We start from the raw sequence: 18,653 nt of genomic DNA, 5'->3' as shown, positions 1-18,653 counted from the left end.
GAATTGAAGCATTTAAAGGAGAAAATGTTTGTTTTCTGAGTAACTTGTGCCTGCAAGCTGGAACTTTCGTCCACTGCCCTTTTCCCAACTTCCCAGCTTTCATCAGTCCTGGCTCCCTGTTCATCTTACTGCTTGCCCAGGATCAGAACTTGGAGGAGGGAGTCACGTTTGGTGTTACACTAGTTTAGACAACGATGTCGTCTTTTGATCCACCTCATTCACCTCCAACTAGTTAGCTTTACCTGCACATTTTTGGCTGTGAAAAATCAACCCAACAGAACTCTGTCAAATGACTTCACCTACGGGAGCCTCAGGACACATGAGCAATCCCGCAAGCCGATCTTCTGAATCACTATTCAGAGACGTCTGCCTTTTAGAGGGTGACCAGAGTTCCTAGTGCCCACCATTATACATGAAATTCCCAGGAACTTGTGACATGTGGTTCCTTATTACACATTTCATGCTGCCCCAAATGACTCCAATGGCAAGTGAGAGGGGCTGCTTACACAGCGCATTGCGGCGCCTGCTGTACTTACTGCATTGCCCCCCCTCAGGCTACGCTACTGACCAAAAAAAGATTCACACTAAGAAAAATTAGCCTTCTTAAGTAATCAGGGGTGACTTTGTAATTGAGTTTTTAAACTAAGTCCCACTGATCCAGCAACAGCCCTCATTCATAAGCGTTCACTTCATTTTTAACAACCTCTGAAGATTAATCAGATGACTCAACTGTGTGGCTAGACAGCTTAAGCAGAACTCCTTCCCCCACGGAGGGTATTCTGCGGAGACTGGCCACGCTGTGGTAGAACATGGAACAAACACAATGAAATAAATCAGGCTGACCTGAGACTCGGAACACAACTTTGAAAAATGTGACTCATGTACTATCACCCTCCCCCCCATTTCATATTTGTAAAAGTGCCTAAAAAATGCCAGGTCCTGCACAGCTGTGAAATTGGCAAGGCTGTGGTCAAGAGCTTACAAATCTAGTTATATACATCTAATTCCCAGAGCTCGTTTTAATTTTGTTCTTTCCTGAACTGTCTCCAAGATACTCTGGGCTTTATACATTACTCCAATGGAGTCTGAAGCCCTGCCAGGAAGAGTAGATAATTTATCTCAGTGTTTTGAAATATGAGAAAGCTGTAAGTTGGCTACACAAAGCATCCTTGGGGCCCTGTTGCTCTCTTTGGGGGATTTGATGTGGGTTCAAAGCGTGCATTTGCCTCCACTGCGCTCTGCTTGTGTGTTTGCAAGCAAAGCAAATCCTACAGACATCTTAAGTTTCCATTGCTCCAGCATGCAAAGGAAACAAAATCCTTTAATGCTACACCTGGGACTTCTCACCACTCACCTAACACCCCTCTTATCCATGCATAGAATCCCAGGCAGCAGAGACCAACTCTGGGTGTCATTCCCAAAACAAATCCCAGTGTTCTTCTAACAAGGTCTTCATTTTCTTCTGTATAAGCTTTTCTATATTTTTTATCATCGTTCATACTTTGGGTTTACTATAGAAGACGTTCAGGTAAAACTGGCAAATACAAATGCCACGTAAACTGTGAAGAGGCTGCCAGTAGCATAGCCAGAGGGGGTGCAAAGCACTAAGGGCGCAATCCTAACCCACTTTCCAGCACTGACATAAGGGCAATGCAGCTCCAAGGTAAGGGAACAAACACTCCCTTATTTTGAGAGGCTTCTGTGAGTGCCCCCCAACTGCAGGATGCTGTGCCAGTGCTGGAAAGTGGGTTAGGATTTGGACCTAAGTTTTACAGGCACCTGAACACATCGTGCAAAGGCCCCTCCCCTTTAGAGCCATTCCGGCAGTGAGAGCAAAACGGAGGAAAATCTTTTGCTCTCGCCGCCAGGAAGGGCTCCAAAGGGGAAGGGGCCCGTTGCACGGCACATTCAGGCACCTGGTAAACTTAGTGCTTTGCACCCCCTCTCGCTATGCTACTGGAGACGGCTCTTGCATGGCCTTGGGCCAAGTGATTAGCTCTCAGCCTCAGTTCGTCTTTAAAATGGGAATAATATTCAGGGTTCTTGTGAGGAGAAATACCATTGAGGAGCTACAGTACGTGGATCATCTGTAGTAATAAGCATTTTGTATGACTTGTAAAGAGTTTGTTTCTGTGCTGTCTACAATTCCAAGGGCTGACCTAGATGAGCCCTTGAAGAACTGTGATCTGTTGGATCTCCCATTTTAAAAAAAACAATGCAGATGCTGAACTGGACTGGGTCTACACAAGCAGCAAAGAGCATAGGGCGAGGTTGGTGTAGTGGTTTGGGAGTTAGACCTGGAAGATGCAGGTTCAAATCCCTGCTCAAGGTAGCTTCCTGGATGACCTTGGGCCAGTCACTCTCTCAGAGCCTCACCTACCTTGCAGGGTTGTTGTGAGTATAAAAGAAGGGGAGGAACTTTATACACCACCCTGAGCTTCTTGGAGGGTGGTATAAAAACGTGAAAAATAAATATATAAAATGAGGAAGGAGTGTGAGGGTAGGTGCTGCTTTGAATGCCCACTGATGTTTGCTTTAAAAAGCTCGCTGCAAGCTGAAAACTACTTCAACAAGGTTCTGCTTGTTGTGGTACTGATAAAGCCCACTTAAGAACATAAGAACAGCCCCACTGGATCAGGCCATAGGCCCATCTAGTCCAGCTTCCTGTATCTCACAGCGGCCCACCAAATGCCCCAGGGAGCACATCAGATAACAAGAGACCTCATCCTGGTGCCCTCCCTTGCATCAGGCATTCTGACTTGGCCCCCTTATTCTGCTGGGTCAGTGGTTCCCAAACTGCGGGCTGGGAAGCACTGGTGGGTCACGACCTGATTGTTGGTGTGTCCCCAAAGGGTGATAGAAAGATCAGATAACTAATTGCCTCCAGCCCTGAGGCTATTCAAAAATTAGATAGTGTGGCTGCTAATTACCCAGCAAAGAGCTCAGCTCCTGCAGTTTGCAAACATGTGTAGATAAATTGTTTGAGGGTCTTTTTTCTGGTTAATATTATAAATAAATAAATAAATAAATAAATAAATATTATTTCTTCTCCTCCTTTTTTCAAAGTCTGGCAAACCTAGGCGGGTCCCGATAGAGTGTCATTTTAAAAAGTGAGTCCCGGTGCTAAAAAGATTGGGACCCGCTGTGCTAGGTGTGCAGACTTGGTGTTAATTCAGGACCAACGCGCTGGAGGAGGTCAGAGTTAATTTGAAGAACACAAGAAGAGCCTGGCTGGATCAGGCCAAAGGCCCCTCTCGTCCAGCTTCCCTTATCTCACAGTGGCCCACCAGGTGCCTCAGGGGGCACACCTGGCACACCCTTGCACCTGGTATTCTGAGGTAGCCTACTACCAAAATCAGGACATTGCACGTACCCATCACGGCTTGTCAACCTGTGATGGACTTCTCCTCCAGAAATCCGCCCAGTCCCCTTTTAAAGGCTTCCCGGCCAGACGCTGCTGCCGCCACCACATCCTGTGCAAGGAGTTCCACAGGCTAATTACACACCAGGGCCAGAATTTTCTGCCCGGCCCACAGGTGTGCATGTGTGGTCCCTGTTGCGTATATGCAACGTTGGGCAGAAACAGCTTGAGCCCTTGCCGTTTCCCCCCATTCTAGACCCCCTTCTACCCCCAGCCACAGCAGGGCAAGGATGCTAAGCGTGTACACAGAGCCACTCCGCCTCTTGCGGGGGTGGTGGTGGAAGAGAAACTCCAGTCTGTGATTGGTGGAGGAACCTCCGGGGCGGAGCAACAGGACCTGGGGGAGGAGATGCGGGCATTGGTAGCGCAGCGCCGGCCAAGCAAGCCTCCAGTGTAGCCAAGGCAGCCTCGCGTGCTGGAGTAGGACCGGAGGGCTGGGGAGGTGCGCTGCGCTGCGCGCGGATCCTGCAGCCACTTGCGGTCAGAGCGCTCCAGGGGAGGTTGGGTGTCCCGCACAGCGCTGCTGAGTCCCCGATCGGAGCGCGCTCGCCTCTTCCAGCGCTGGAGAAGCCGGAGCAGAGCCGGCTGCCGGGATTCCGCGGAGGTTCTTTCCCACCGCAGCGCAGCGCAGAAGAGGCTGCGGGGGCTGAGTGGGGGTGGCCCCCCAGCGCTGACCCGAGGGTGGCCCTGCGGCAGCCTGCGAGGACATCCTGTGGGCCAGGTAAGGCGGCTCTCCCCGGTGGCGTAGCTGGAGGGGGGGCAAAGCACTAAGTTTGGCAGGGGGCCCCGCCGTGGCATGCAAGAGACCCCTTTGGAGCCACTCCTGCTGCCCAGGTAAGGTGGCTTTCCCCAGAGGCGTAGCTAGAGGGGGGCAAAGCACCAAGTTTGGCAGGGAGCCTCACTGCAGCGTGCAGGGGGCCCCTTTGGAGCCATTCCTGTTAGCTAGGTAAGGTTGCTATCCACCGTGGCGTAGCTGGAGGGGGGGCAAAGCACTAAGTTTGGCACTAACCGCAGCATGCAAGGTGTCCCTTTGCAGCCATTCCAGTGCATGTCTGGAATAACCAGTATGGGAGCAAATAACACAGGGAGCAGGCACAAAATGGGCTGAAACAGTGGCAGTGATCTTGGGGGGCCGTGCTCCCCCCAAGCTTTTCTTAATCATATATCACTGCCCCCTTCTTATAAGACAGCCCCATAGACTTCAGCAGAGTTTTCTTTCCAGGGTGTGTAGGATTTCAGTCATTCCCTCCCCAGAAGTTACCACTGATTTTGACAGCAGGTGCCCCCCCCCTCAGAAGTGTGCTGAGGGTCTCTGTGGTCCACAGACCAGTTATTCCAGAACAGACCCCACCACATCCACATCTTACTGGTCCTGTGCATAGTCCTGTGCACCATAGTCCTATGCATGTTTACCCAGGAGTAAGTCTCACTGCGTAGAAAGGAGGCATTAAAGTTGGGCAGGGGGGGCGTTCCTCTAGTTGCTCATTCAGACCCCTCCGCTCATTTAAATCAGCTCAAGGCGACTGAAGACAAGCTGGTTTCAAGAGCCAGTGTTCAGCTTAAGTGTCAGTGACTTGTGGCTTGTGCAAGCCCTGCTGTAAGTGACTTGTGGCTTGCACAGCCTGTCAACGCATAAATCAACTGCACTGGTTAAGTTTCTTAGCTTAAAGAAAAAAGAAAAGTAGGGGAATGTCAGTATTTTCTGCATATTTTCAAATTCCACCCTGCCTCTCCATGTCAATTTCTATGCGGCATAAAAAGGCCAGTTTTCTTTTTGGTAAACAAACCAGGAAAGATTTCCCGCCAGTTTCCTGAGTGTAAAGTCACATGAACTAAAATTCATCCACTATGTATTTTAGTCAAGAAAGAGTGAGACCACAGGGGACCAGCAATCTGATCCCTCACCATGTTTACTCAGAAGGAAATTCCATTGATTTTGAGAGCCAAACAAATGTGTTAAATGCAGTCTGAACATTGTGGTTGAGTTAAAAAAAATGTTAAACTGCGTTAGATGAATTAATGCTGGAGAAGTCCACTCTGATGGCTTTGCAGAGCCTCCTTCTTTAGCGGCAGTGCACCTCTTAATCTCAGCTGCTTGGGACATTTAAGAAAGGGCTATTTCCCTTGTGTCCTCCTTGTGAGCTTCCAAAAGCATCCAAAGTTGGATACAGAATACTGGATAAGATAGATCCCTTGGTCTGCAGAGCTTGTGCGGTGTTCTTACATGTGTGATTCTAGATGTACTGGACTGCATCTGAAGCAACAAGAAAAATATGCAGATTAGCCTTAGTGGAATTAGGAGTGCATGGATCTAGAGAATCCTAGCAGATTACCCTCTTTAGGGGAAGATCCAAGGCTGCTACCATCTGCTTTGTGGGCTTCCAGTAAAGAGCAGAGTGCATCTGGGAGAAATGAAACCGTATTCTGGCTGGTGTATTTCCTTCTCTGTGGGTTGAGCCTGTAATAATTCCCCTCCACTATGTGTCAACGGATTTGTTTTGGCTGGTGTTGCCAAGCCTGGAGACATCCTCCCACAGCGTGAGCATGTATTCCTAAACCCGCCAGGTTTCAGACTGGGTGAGATACAGAACAGAGAAAGCTCGCTGAAAGAAAATCTCTGAAGTTCCCAGGAAGGGAGGGGATTGTTTTCATCATAGGATGGTGACCTGACAAGTGAGACTGATATGATCAGTGACTTGTCCTCCCCCCCCCCCCCAACCAACAGAGTGTGTGACTGCATGATGCACAAGGAATGTGTTACAGAGGGGAAAACTTAAATGCACAATGACGTGGTACTGATCACAGTGAATTCTATACAGAAGTGATTCTGATACCGGGTGAACAGATACAATGGAGGATAAAGTGCCTGTATCTTTAGCCAGTGTCTAGAAGAGGGGATTTTGGCAGGTGTAGCTTTTTAAAACCCTTCCAAGTAGAGCTGCACCTGCCAAAATACCCTTTTCTAAACAGTGGTTAAAGATACAGGCACTCTGTCCTCCATTGGGTTTGGTCACCCTATTCTGACATGGTGGGTGCTGAGACCTCCTGATTGCCATGCTAGGTATTTTATTGGAGAAAAGAGTGTGGGAGGGAAAGGGTTACCTCTTCTCATTGTCCTGTCCTGATCAGATTTGGGCTCCTTCCTCTGAAGTGGTTATCTAAACTTTTTGTTAAAGTGAGAAACTTGATCACAGATTCCCCCCCCCCCTTCTAGTATTATATGAATGTATTGAGCCCTATGGAAAGCAAAACTAAACCTCAGGGTTGCGTTTACTCGTGAGTAAGCAACCATGCCTTGGCTGGTGTGGAAGATCAGGTGAAGGAGAGTGCAAGGCTACCAGAATGGTCCTGATCCTATGCACCTGCAGCTAAACAAGTGCTCCAGAAGGCAGCCCCCCCCCCACCACCACTAAGAAGGATCAAAACAGAGGCTGCAGCTGATAAGGTGAACATTTTTGAGACTTGCAAAGCCAGGTGGATCCTGACAGTGATCTGGTTTAAACAGAAGTTCTTAAATAGAACTGGACACTAGGTCGGGCTGAAAACCTTACTGATTTGGGGGGGGGGGTGTTATTGCAGGCAGGCTACAGAGGAAATTCACTTGGTGGACCAGGGCTGGCTTCTGCTTATTTAATTATTTGTTTTACTTTAATTATTTATACTTATTTATTTTACTTTGCCTGATGATGTCACTTCCACCATGACATCACTTCTGGTGGGTCTTGGACAGATTGTCATTCTAAAAAGTGGGTCCCAATGCTAAAAGTTTGAGAACTGCTTCAATAAGATGTTAGTAAGTTGACACCCGGGGGTGTGTGTGTGTGACACCACTAGTGACTAAAATCATAATTTGGAAGAATAACACCATCATGTTATATATCAATCAATTCATAATTCCATGCAGAACGTGTTCTATCTTGTTCTTTCAAAAGGCCAAAAAATCAGTGGGGGCAGAGTGATCACCTCGCCTACCACCTGGGGTGTTGCCCCGCCCACTGCATGGGGGGTGATGTGCTGGCATCTCGCACTGGGTGACGCGAACCCTAGTGATGCCACTGTTATATACTAAAATTATATGATTAGGCACACTGGTGGGAACAGGATTTATGGGCTGGCCAAGCATTATCTTGAAGAGTAACCTTCCTACGTAGAGATTGAAAAGGTGTGCATGGTAGGTGTTTTGTTTGTGCAACTCAGCTTCTTAGAAGTACAAAGTAGAGAAGGTGATGTCTTCTTATTGGGCCACCTTCTTGTGCTGAAGGAAACATACAGACCTCTGAGTAACACAGAACTCTTCATCCCAGCAGAATTACAGAATAGCTTTTCCTCACCGGTTCTGAGAACTGTGCTGTTTAATGACTTCAGATGACTAGTGGCCTCTTGCAAAGCTAAGAGCAGTGTTAGGAGATGTGTACATGTCAGTTGCCATGTGAGGCAGTTGCCCAGTAAAAGCTGCTCCATGTGATGCTTAGAAATCAGACCTGCAGTTTCATGTGACAGGCTTTGATGTGACTCTTCTTCCCCAGTGAGATTTCTGGAAGCAGTTCTAGCAGTGGCATTAACATCTGTTCCCCATTGGGGTTGCCAGTGGTTTACCTGGGTTTACAGGTTTTAGTACACAAATTGTAGCCCTTGTATTGGAGAAAAACATCCAAAAGCAACCACAATGCCTTTATTAGAACGAGTCAGAATGTCTCAAAGTCATGAGCTCTGATGATCCCAAGGAAGGATGTCAGGGCAAAAATCCCTCTCTCAGATATGCACCTGTACAGATGGGTTGTTGTCCCTTTTTATGCATTTTTTTGGGCTGGGCCTTCCCAGTACTTTCTCTGGAGCTGTTCCATTGTCTTTGTTAGGAATCATCAGATTCCTTTGATGAACAACAGGGAAACATTCAGCAGGTGCAGCTCTCGAAGTAATGATAAGAGCTTTACGGCTCGGGTCCGGGGTATTTGAGGGACCGCCTCCTTCCCTACAATCCTGCCGGTGCTGTTAGATCACCTGGGGGGGCCCTTTTGACTGTGCCGCCACTAAGAGATGTGAGAGGGGCGGCGGCCAGGAAGAGGGCCTTCTTGGTGGTGGCCCCTGAACTGTGGAATACCCTCCCCTTAGAACTGAGAACTGCTCCCTCGTTGCTAACGTTTCGGTGTGGACTGAAGACCTTTTTATTTCAAAAAGCTTTTAATTGTTGACAGGCTGGCTGGCGTTCTTGCTTCTTGCTTTTTATATGAAAATCCATGGGGTTTGTTTGTTTTTAGATTTTTTAATTATTGTAAATTGTTTTTAATGTGTGTTTTTAATGTTGTATTTTTAAAGTGTGTGTAAGCCGCCTTGTGTGCCCGTTGGGCAAAAAGGCGGGGTATAAATTAATAAAATAATAATAATAAGGGCCTCTGTTGGGAAAAGCATACAGAAGTCCTCTTTTCTCTCCCTCTCCCAGTGCATTCGCAAACTTTGGTGAAGTTGATGGAGCTGGAAGCTGCCGTGGACTTTGTTTATTTCTCTCAAAAGGTGAAGAGTAGAACAAGAACGTGATGGGTAGCAAATGCTTTTAAGGAATAGGACTTCTCTGAAAGTGGCACTGTATGATTAAGCCTAAAACAGTCCCGAACGTTTGAACTGGGGAGAACTAGGAGCATGGCTCAGTGGGCAAAGTTCTCCCCCAGGCTTGGAAAGGGTGACTGCTTTTAGAGTGGTCCTGTCTGTGCTTTGGATTTGATTTTTGACACACTTGATCACAAAAGCTGGACCGGACTGGCTTGTGTAATGAAACAGTTGGGGAAGAAAAAAAAGAATCTGCTAGTAAACAGTGGCGTCACAAGGGTTTGCATCACCCCGTGTGGGAGGTCAGCGCATCACCCCCACAATGGACCTCCTCCCATGCAGTGGGCAGGGCAGTGCCCCAGGAAGTGGGAGTGGTGATGCATCATCTCCCTGCCCCACTGGTTTTTTTGGCGATAACTTTGGATATCTTCTTACTTGTGAGCGTTTGAGCAGATTGTCAGATACTCGCTGGTCAGATACCTTGTCCAGGTCATTTAAACAGCAGGGACTACCTCACTGAACGACAGTCGCACTAGACCAAAAAACATGGAGCGAGTGTGGGCCACATTGGAAAGACTGCCAGTGAGGATGGACCATCAATGTATGTAACTTTTGGTAGAATAGAGATTTCAATGCATTCTGTTCATTATGCAGCAACTGTTACCCTGCAGATGCCTGATCTTGTCTGATCTCAGAAGCTAAGCAGGGTCAGGCCTGGTTAATACTTGGATGGGAGACCACCTGGGAATACCGGGTGCTGTAGGCTTCTACCATAGTCTTTCGAGACTGAAGGTTGCCAACAGTTGTTTCATTATGTTCTTCATGAAATTCTGCATCAAATGATATATTGATGGACATTTGAAAATGCCAAGATTTTAAACATTTTGGCCAGTAGTGGTGTCACCCCCTCCCCATGCACATCACCTGGTGCACCCCCCCAACGACCCCACTGCCACTAAGACATTATAATCACCTTTTTATTGTTGCAGTGACATGTAGAACAAAATTGCAGCAAGAGAGATGTCCGTACGTGTGTGTATCTGTGTCTTGTGTCTAGCCTAAAGTTCAACAGGCAGACTGAAGCCAACATCCTGAGTCGTTTTGCAAGACAACAGAGTGACTCAGATCTCCTCTGCCCTGTTTGCTGTAAAGAATGTGTTTTTAGCATCCCTGTGTAATGTGTGGGTGTGCAAGTATGTCTAAATAAGGAGGTTAAAAGTTGAGTCTTGCTTATCCTAAAAGTGTCCCCTCCCCACAACAGTTGCATATTTTCTTGTAAGCTGTTAAATATCCAATGTGGAGGTGAGCAGTCCTTTGCTTTCTTTTCCATCCCGAGTCTCTGCCTATTGTGTCTTTAAAATATTGCTTTTGGTCTGTTGACTTTTGTAGGTGTGATTGATTGAAATGCTTGATCCCAGGATTTAGAGTCAGGTTCCACCTTCTGGATGGAATGAGAATTGCTGGCATATGAAATCCATGCTGGCATATGAAATGAGAACCCTCCCCTCCTTCAGCTAAATTCCATTGAAAGAAATTAACATGTGTATAGTTCAATGAAATTCCACTGAGCAAGGGAGACTTGCTTATATCTGTAATTCAGCATTTTCCAAACTTCTCTGCAGCCGAACGTGTTCCCATTTGCAGCTCATTTGGGAGTTGACTGCAGTATGTTTAGGTGTACATCTAAGACTGCTTGGTCTGATGGAAATGATGAGCATTTTTGAAAGTAGTTGCTGGTTAGGGTCCTTCATAAACAGAATTTAGTCTTGTTAGGGAAGGTACCAGGAGAAAGCTGGCTGACCGAGGAGAGTGGTGTCTAGTGGTTAGTACTCAAGCACGCCTTCCTGCACTTTGCTTTCCCTTTTTATTGGGTTTGAAGCTGAATGGGGAGAGAAACTGGCAAGCAGGGGTGTTTCCCAGCCCTGCTGCCTGAGAGCCTTTTAATCATAGATGCCAGGGATGCACTTGGGATTGCCTTATGTGGTTGACCACTGAACAATGGCCCGTTCAGAAGTTGTTCATCATTTGGATTCAAAACAACCACTAAACCTAAAAGTGCAATTCTACATGTGTCATCTCAGAAATACATTTCAATGAGCTCAGTGGGACTTATTCCTGGGTGTGCATAGGACTACAGCCTAAATCAGCACTAGCTCTTAGATTGACTGGTGGAGCTGAGAGAGTCAAAGTGCAAATACTAGGTAGAAATACTAGGTAGAAAACCCTGATGTGGAGCACGCATTTTTTTTTTTTTTGAGAACAACTTTTTGTGCTAGCAAGAAGCAGCTTCTCTCTACCCGCATTTCAACATGGTCCATTGTCTGGAAGCTCTTCTTCTTTGTCCTCCAACTGCTCATTCGTAAATAATGGCTTGGAAAGCAGCTTTTGCCTCAAATCCGCCTGCCGCATAGAGAAACGGCAGTATTTTATGGCATGCTTTGGCTGGCCCAAGTCTATTGTGCGTGCCTTTCAAGTTAATTCCTTCCATAAATCTCACAAGCTTCCTATAGCCAGCTGAACTTTTCCAGGGCCTTTGGTGGATCGTAGTGTGTCAGCACCTCTATAATTATTGCGCTGTTGATTTACCCTATGGAGACTGACTGAATCTTGGGGGTCTAAAACATCATCTTTACATTTTTGTGCATCTTTTAAAGAAAATACATTTGCTGTTTGAGGAGGTACAATTCTTCTGGAAGGTTTCGGGGCAGAGGGGGTGCATATATGGGGGGGGATAAAGAAGCTTTTGAGATGATGTAAAAAAAGGTGAATTGTAACAAAACTCTGGTACTGCCTGGGAATTGTATGTGTTGGTTTATCTGATGTCTAGTCTTCCTTTCTTGCATCGCAAAGTTCCCAGAAGAACCTGAATGCTGTGTAATTCATAGGACAATCTGGGGGGGGATGGTATCTGCTAGAAAGAGCTCTTGTAAGTTTCACCCCCACTCTAAATTGCTGAAATGGACTGCCCCTTAGTTGCCATCCGGGATTGGGCATTGAAAATAGGGGGCATTTTGAGATTGCACTAGCTATACCTGCCCTGTTACCACTATAGATTTCTAGCAGTCCAGTTGTACCCCCTCCATCGATGATGATGCAGCCACTCTAACAGAGTTTGCTGCAACCAATGGTGGATTCAAGCAGAGGCTCCACAAGCACCTGTTGGAGATGCTCTAAGAGGATTTCCTGCCTAAGGCAGGGGGTTGGATTAGATGACCTATTAGATCCCTTCCAACTCTATGATTCTATTAAATGTGCGGGTCTCCCAGAACCCATGACAGCTATGTAGCTGCTGTGAGTCCAAGGAGACAAAGGGGGTGGGGCGAGCTGAAAGATGGGGGTTAGGATTTGCTTTTGCTGCAAAGATCCAGCCCACTCCCCTCCCTCTAACCCAGAATACCCCAAACCTCCCTGCCCCCACTGCCAACTTACAGAGACTGGCAGAGCCTGCAGGAACCATTGCTGCTTGCGCTACTCAACTGCCCATTTGTGGCAGTGGCCAGTAAGTATGTGATGGTGGCCTGGCTTTCAACTCTACCTCAAAAGGGCTTGTGCTGCCAGAGTGCTTGTTTTGGCAGTGCAAAACCCAGATAGGATTGGACAGTATGGTATTTCTTATCTTAAAGACACCTTTAATATTTTTTGACTGCAGGTGATTACATGATTTTTTTATTTATTTTTGCTGGTAATCAAGTTAGCAGTTTAAACTTTTTAAGTGGGGTTAAGCCTCCCTAACTTGGGTTTCATCTGTCTTGATAATTTGTGGTGCAACCATTGTTGATTGCAAGGCAAGTGGAAACGGAAGTTTCTTTACTTGCTTGTTGACATCTCTGTTGAAAGCCTTGGATCAAAGCTTACTGAAAGGAGCCTAGCAAGATAAGCCTGCCGAAAGCTTCATGCATGTTTTTCTGGTGTGTATGAGATAAGGCTGGTTATAGGCAGCCAATATTTAGCTGCTTTACACTTCCATGTGGACTGTCACTATCCTGTGTCTTATCTAGCAAATTCATTACATTAGACCGTATTCTCTCATCTTCAGTGCACAAATCTGCGATTGTACATTATTAAATTAAATCACTGGGTAGCAAACCACATAGCACATCCTGTGTAGAGAATGCAAGATCCAGGTCTACAGAGCTTGCGTCCTGAGTACACTTCTGTACTGCAGCGAGTCATGGACTCTTCGCTCACAACAGGAGAGGAAACTGAACAGTTTCCACATGCGCCGCCTCCGACGCATTCTCGACATCACCTGGAAGGACAAAGTTCCAAACAACACAGTCCTGGAACGTGCTGGAATCCCTAGCATGTACGCACTACTGAGACAGAGACGCCTGCGTTGGCTCGGTCATGTCGTGAGAATGGATGATGGCCGGATCCCAAAGGATCTCCTCTATGGAGAACTCGTGCAAGGAAAGCGCCCTACAGGTAGACCACAGCTGCGATACAAGGACATCTGCAAGAGGGATCTGAAGGCCTTAGGAGTGGACCTCAACAAGTGGGAAACCTTGTCCTCTGAGCGGCCCGCTTGGAGGCAGGCTGTGCAGCATGGCCTTTCCCAGTTTGAAGAGACACTTGGCCAACAGTCTGAGGCAAAGAAGGAAGGCCCATAGCCAGGGAGACAGGCCAGGGACAGACTGCACTTGCTCCCAGTGTGGAAGGGATTGTCACTCCCGAATCGGCCTTTTCAGCCACACTAGACACTGTTCCAGAACCACCATTCAGAGTGTGATACCATAGTCTTTCGAGACTGAAGGTTGCCAACAAATAAACTTCATGGCAGCACCATAACCGTGGAAATCCCTCTCTTGAATTAGGAACGGAATCTTCTCTATTAGCCTTCTGTCATGAACTTAAAGTTGGTTGGTTGGTTGGCAACCTTCAGTCTCGAAAGACTATGGTATAAGCCTACAGCACCCGGTATTCCCAGGCGGTCTCCCATCCAAGTACTAACCAGGCCTGACCCTGCTTAGCTTCCAAGATCAGACGAGATCAGGCACGTGCAGGGTAACAGTTGCTGATGGCAGGAACTTAATGTGTTTCGTATTGGCTTTGCTCTTCGGTTATTATTCTTCCAGCGGCTTGTTTTCTGCTTATGGTTGTTTTATTGTTTTTATTGCTATCAAATTGCCTGGTGTCTTTACATTGAGTGTATTTTATATTGATATTGATTATGTTTTTATTGAGGGTGTAAGCCACCTGGCAGGTTGTAAGTCTTTTAAAATAAATAAATATGATGCATCAGTGACAATAATAGGCACGTTCCCTTGGATCTCACAAGGGAGGTCTGTGTGTGGGAACTAGGCTTGCTTGTGTGAAGATGTGCTCCTGAATACTGTTGCCTCCAGTGGTATAGCTAGAGGGGGTGCAAAGCATGAAGTTTTCAGGGAACCTCACTACAGTGTGCAAGCGGCCTTTCTCCTTCCAAGCCATTCCAGGCGGGAGGAGCAAAATAGAGGTGTACACTTCCATTTTGCGCCCCCTGCCCGGAATGCCTCCAAAGGGGAGGGGCCGCTTGCTTGATGTGGCTTCTTGCAAAACCTAGTGCTTTGCACCCCCTCTGGCTATGCCACTGGTTGCCTCTGATGGAGATATGCCTCTTCGTATCATGCTGAAGGGATCTCTTATTCCCCTTCCTATTGTCTTGTGGTTAATTTTTAAAATGAAGGGTCTTCCTTCCCCTTTCTCTCTTCCAGCATTTGATCCTTCGAAGTAGCATGTGGCTTTCTAATACAACCAGAGTTTCACCTGCTGAGCTTCCATCACAACAGCTTATTCTGCTGGGGTGCAGACCCTTTCCCTCTCTTGCTGCTGTGGCACGTGGAGGGCTCTCATTCTTCTCTGCAAGCTACCCCCCCCCCCAGGAGACTTATCTGTGCTGGGAGGAATCCAGTTCCTGGTTGAACAGCTGCTGGGCTGTGACTTTTCAGATGCTGAACTTGCTGCCCTCCCTTATTTTGATGCAAATCTCCTTTGGCATCTTGAAAAGAGGGATTGGCATGGGGGCCATGTTGGCTGGGGAGCTTCTGCTTTGTACGCCCCCCCCACCCCTCCCCAGCAGTCCCTAAGCAGCAAGTTTTGCTTTTGCTTATTGTTTACTTGCTGAATCTTCTGGTCTTGTGCAGGGGTTGAATGCCTTCATTGTCCTGACCTGCTGCCAGAAGCAAGCCTGGCTTTTGGCTCTCCATGTGCCGTGCATCTTTTTTGTCCCCAGGAATCCAGCTAATAGCTTAATAGCTTCTCGTCTCCCTCTGAAAAGTGCTTTGTTGGGGATTGCAGGATGCACAGATGGAGGGGAGAGAGAGAGAAGCCACTTATCCACAGGCTGCCCTGTTAATGCTTGTCCTCCAGAATCAGGTGTGCTTCCCAGACTGGGGAGCACCAAGGCCTGAATTTATTAACTTATTTCTGAGGAGAAGCTTTCTTTTTTCCCCTCCCAGGAGAATTTGACACACAATGGGGAAAGAGAAGCAGTGGCATCTGCACTTACAATGATGGCTTGGGCATGTATTCGATCTTTTTGCAGGCATATGAGCACATGCAGTGTGCTAACCCACTTTGCACAGCAGCTGACATGCATGAATTAGCACTGCTCTTTGGGTTCCTTCCCTGGCCAATTGGTCAGAGGAGTTTAAGCTGTGGGATTGCGGGGTATGTGTCTGTTTAATGCAGTGTGTTTTATTGGACCTCAAGGCAGACCTTAATGAATATTATTTTGGCCCTGAGAAATCAAATACTGTACATGCAAAAACATGGGTCATGTGGCACCTTAAAGACTTAATGCGGAAACTATTGTGGAAGTTGTCCCCATCAAAATTTGTGCTTTGCAATGCATGTCACTTGAAGTTGGTTTTATATGGGAGTTCCTCTTGTTTCCAGCTTGGACCTGTTATAGACCAGCACTCACCAAACTCACAACCGCTGTGTAACCAAAAAGGGGTCCCCATTTGGACTGGAGCTTACCATTCTGCTGGGTTGCTATATGACTTCCGCTGAGATAGGGACGCTTGTGGTAGCCGCATCTGTTGTCCAGCATCTAAACAGGCTGTGCAGAAGGTTATCCGGGCAAACACAACTGCCCAGAGCATCCTTGTCCTCTGATCTCAGGTCATGCAGTGACCTGGCAGAACAGTAAGCTCCGGTCACAGGGTGGAAGGGTTACTCCAAACCCTGGATCCAGCCGCTGGGCTGGGGTTTGGAAGGTTCCACTATAGACCATGCTACAGCAACCTTTCTGGTGTCCATTGCTCCTTTCTCTCCCCCAACCCACGTTCCATACATTCTTGTGCTGCCTGTTTCACATTTGTAAACCATGCATGTCAAGGGTTGTCAAGGCACCTGCCACATCTCTGGCTTCTCAGCTTGGCTGTAACTTGGGGCATCTCTCAGATGAAGGGTCAGAGGGCTGATTCAGATGGTAGTTCAGCACCCAAACTGACCTTGCACAGTAGGAGGCTTGTGCACTTTTGCTACTTGCTCATCCTGGTCACTCCTTTTACTTCCTCAGTGAAATTCCCATGAAGGGATAACAGTGAGCTACGACGAAGGATATCCATGGAGACTGATGAAGAAGGGTCCACTTTGCTCACTAAACATGGTGTTTATTTTTTTTCTCCTGTATTTTCCCAGGAAATCATGCCACAGACTCCGCCCTTTGCAGCTATGTTTGACAGCAGTGGCTACAACAGAAACCTCTACCAGCTGAAAGAGGACAGCTGTGGAGACCTCTATTACCATGACAGCAACTTGCTCTCAGGATCCTTGGAAGCCCTCATCCAGCACCTGGTGCCCACAGTGGATTATTATCCTGATGTAAGTCCCCACCACTGGCAAATTCAGTCATGCGTTGACTCTGTGCATTCAGGTAGGAGAGGGCTGGGGAGGGGAGAGGTGTGCTCTGCGCATTACAAGGAGTGACCTGTGGGGAAGGTGGGTGGCTGCGGGCCACAGTCTAAGCTGTTTTTCTTGTCAAGTCTGAATTCTGCACCTCTTTAAAATGAATTGGGCCATAGAGTACACTTTGGTGTATTTTTCCATTTAAACCCGTGAGGAATCCAGCAGTGTTGCAGACTTTCAAAGTTTACCAAGAAACGGTGGCAAAAAGGTCACTGAGTTGGTTTGGTGTCTTTTTTTTCTTTTGGAAAACTTTCCACTCTTCTTCCCGAGCACCTCAGCTTAATGCTGTTTTGGACCAGGGATTTATCATATTCCGTAATAAAAATTGCGCTGAGTTGCATTGAAATGCAATGTCAATTTTGCAGAGATTGACAGAAGAAGATCAGAATGAGTTGCTTGTTTTTTTTCTTTTTTCCCCATTTATCCCAGAGACAGCTGCAAGTATCGGCAAAGGTGGTTCTTCTTGGCCTCTCTGAGGACAAAATGACTTTTGGAGGGGCAACAGGAGCTTTAAGTGGCTGTGGACGCTTCAAAGAAGGGCCGATGTGCACATCACACTTTTTTTGTGCATTTTCAGCATGGCCAAAGAGAAGCATCATGCAAGCTTCGCTTTCTCTCCTTGCCCCAAATAAACGAGACTCATGCGCAGTGTCCAGCTGCTCCTGGCTACAGTCTGAGGCTAAGAGGCAAAGAAGGAAGGCCCATAGCCAGGGAGACAGACCAGGGACAGACTGCACTTGCTCCCAGTGTGGAAGGGATTGTCACTCCCGAATCGGCCTTTTCAGCCACACTAGACGCTGTTCCAGAACCACCTTTCAGAGCGCGATACCAGAGTCTTTTGAGACTGAAGGTTGCCAACAACAAATGCGCAGTGTCTGTTTCTGATGCCTGGGGGCAAGGTGTTACTTCAGTCTGCAGGCAATCCACCAGAAGTGCAGCTATGTGCCACTTTATGATGGGGATACATTCTTCGTTCCCCATTGTTGTGCAATTAGGTCATTAAGTGAACATTCAGTCTATTGCCTTTGTTGTGTAAACAGACTCTCCCTGCCAGACACTGGCTGGCTGCACAGGCTACTGGATATAGATTGCTTCTTCTCTGCATGAAGAGCCTCTCTGCTGTGTAAACGCAAAGGCTATGGGAGAAGCGATTGCCTCATTAAGAGCATCTTTATTGTGCTTTGACCACTGTCATATATGTGGTCCGTCGTTAAGCGGTTGTTAAGCGGCACACGCCTTTACTAAAAGTAGATGCATGAATATTACATACTTGATGCTTTTGAGTAATAGTTATTCGAAAGAGGAAGTTTGTTTCACAATAGCTTACAAATGTTCCTTGCTTTCTTTTTGTGGCTGATTCATGTTCACGTATAGAAGCTATGTAATGAACTGAATGACACCCTCATTGGAAACTCACATGGGCACTGCTGACTCCTGAAACTTGCTGGAATTTTCCATCCCCTGACGGACTGCCTGGTTCCACATGGCCCCAGTCGTAGAATTTTTTTTCACGAGCAAACGCCTTGCAGGACAGAGACTTTTGAAGTGTTTACTAGGTTGGATTTGGTGGTGTTTGTGTATTTTAATGCATTTGTGTATCCTGCTGGGAGCACACAAGTGCTGTCGGAGCGGCTCGCAGACTTTAAAAGTCAAAACACAGTTATGAAAAAATGACACCAGATCAAACGATAATAAAGCACAGTGGAGAGAACTGCAAATAAAGGCGTCACAGATGAAATAATCAATAGCAGTTTAAAAGGCTTTTTTTTAAAGACCTAGAAGAATAAAAATGTCT

General features: G+C 47.0%; 1 protein-coding gene and 2 pseudogenes across 2 annotated transcripts in view; 2 read left to right on the top strand and 1 right to left on the bottom strand.

Annotated features, from left to right (window-relative positions):
* Positions 1-3,852: 3,852 nt before the first annotated feature.
* Positions 3,853-18,653, top strand: part of RASGEF1B (RasGEF domain family member 1B) — a 35,140-nt gene continuing 20,339 nt past the window's right edge. For both annotated transcript variants that reach the window (XM_066631894.1, XM_066631895.1), the window contains exons 1-2: positions 3,853-4,142; positions 16,592-16,774. In XM_066631894.1, the coding sequence (XP_066487991.1) occupies positions 16,598-16,774 (177 nt within the window). In that variant the 5' untranslated portion in view covers positions 3,853-4,142; positions 16,592-16,597. The remainder of the gene's footprint in view (positions 4,143-16,591; positions 16,775-18,653) is intronic.
* LOC136656663 (5S ribosomal RNA) lies at positions 9,612-9,731 on the top strand (annotated as a pseudogene).
* Positions 13,868-13,987, bottom strand: LOC136656757 (5S ribosomal RNA; annotated as a pseudogene).

The sequence above is a fragment of the Tiliqua scincoides genome, chromosome 6, assembly GCF_035046505.1.
Source record: "Tiliqua scincoides isolate rTilSci1 chromosome 6, rTilSci1.hap2, whole genome shotgun sequence".
Lineage (NCBI taxonomy): Eukaryota > Metazoa > Chordata > Lepidosauria > Squamata > Scincidae > Tiliqua > Tiliqua scincoides.
This window is presented reverse-complemented; position numbering and strand designations above follow the sequence as displayed.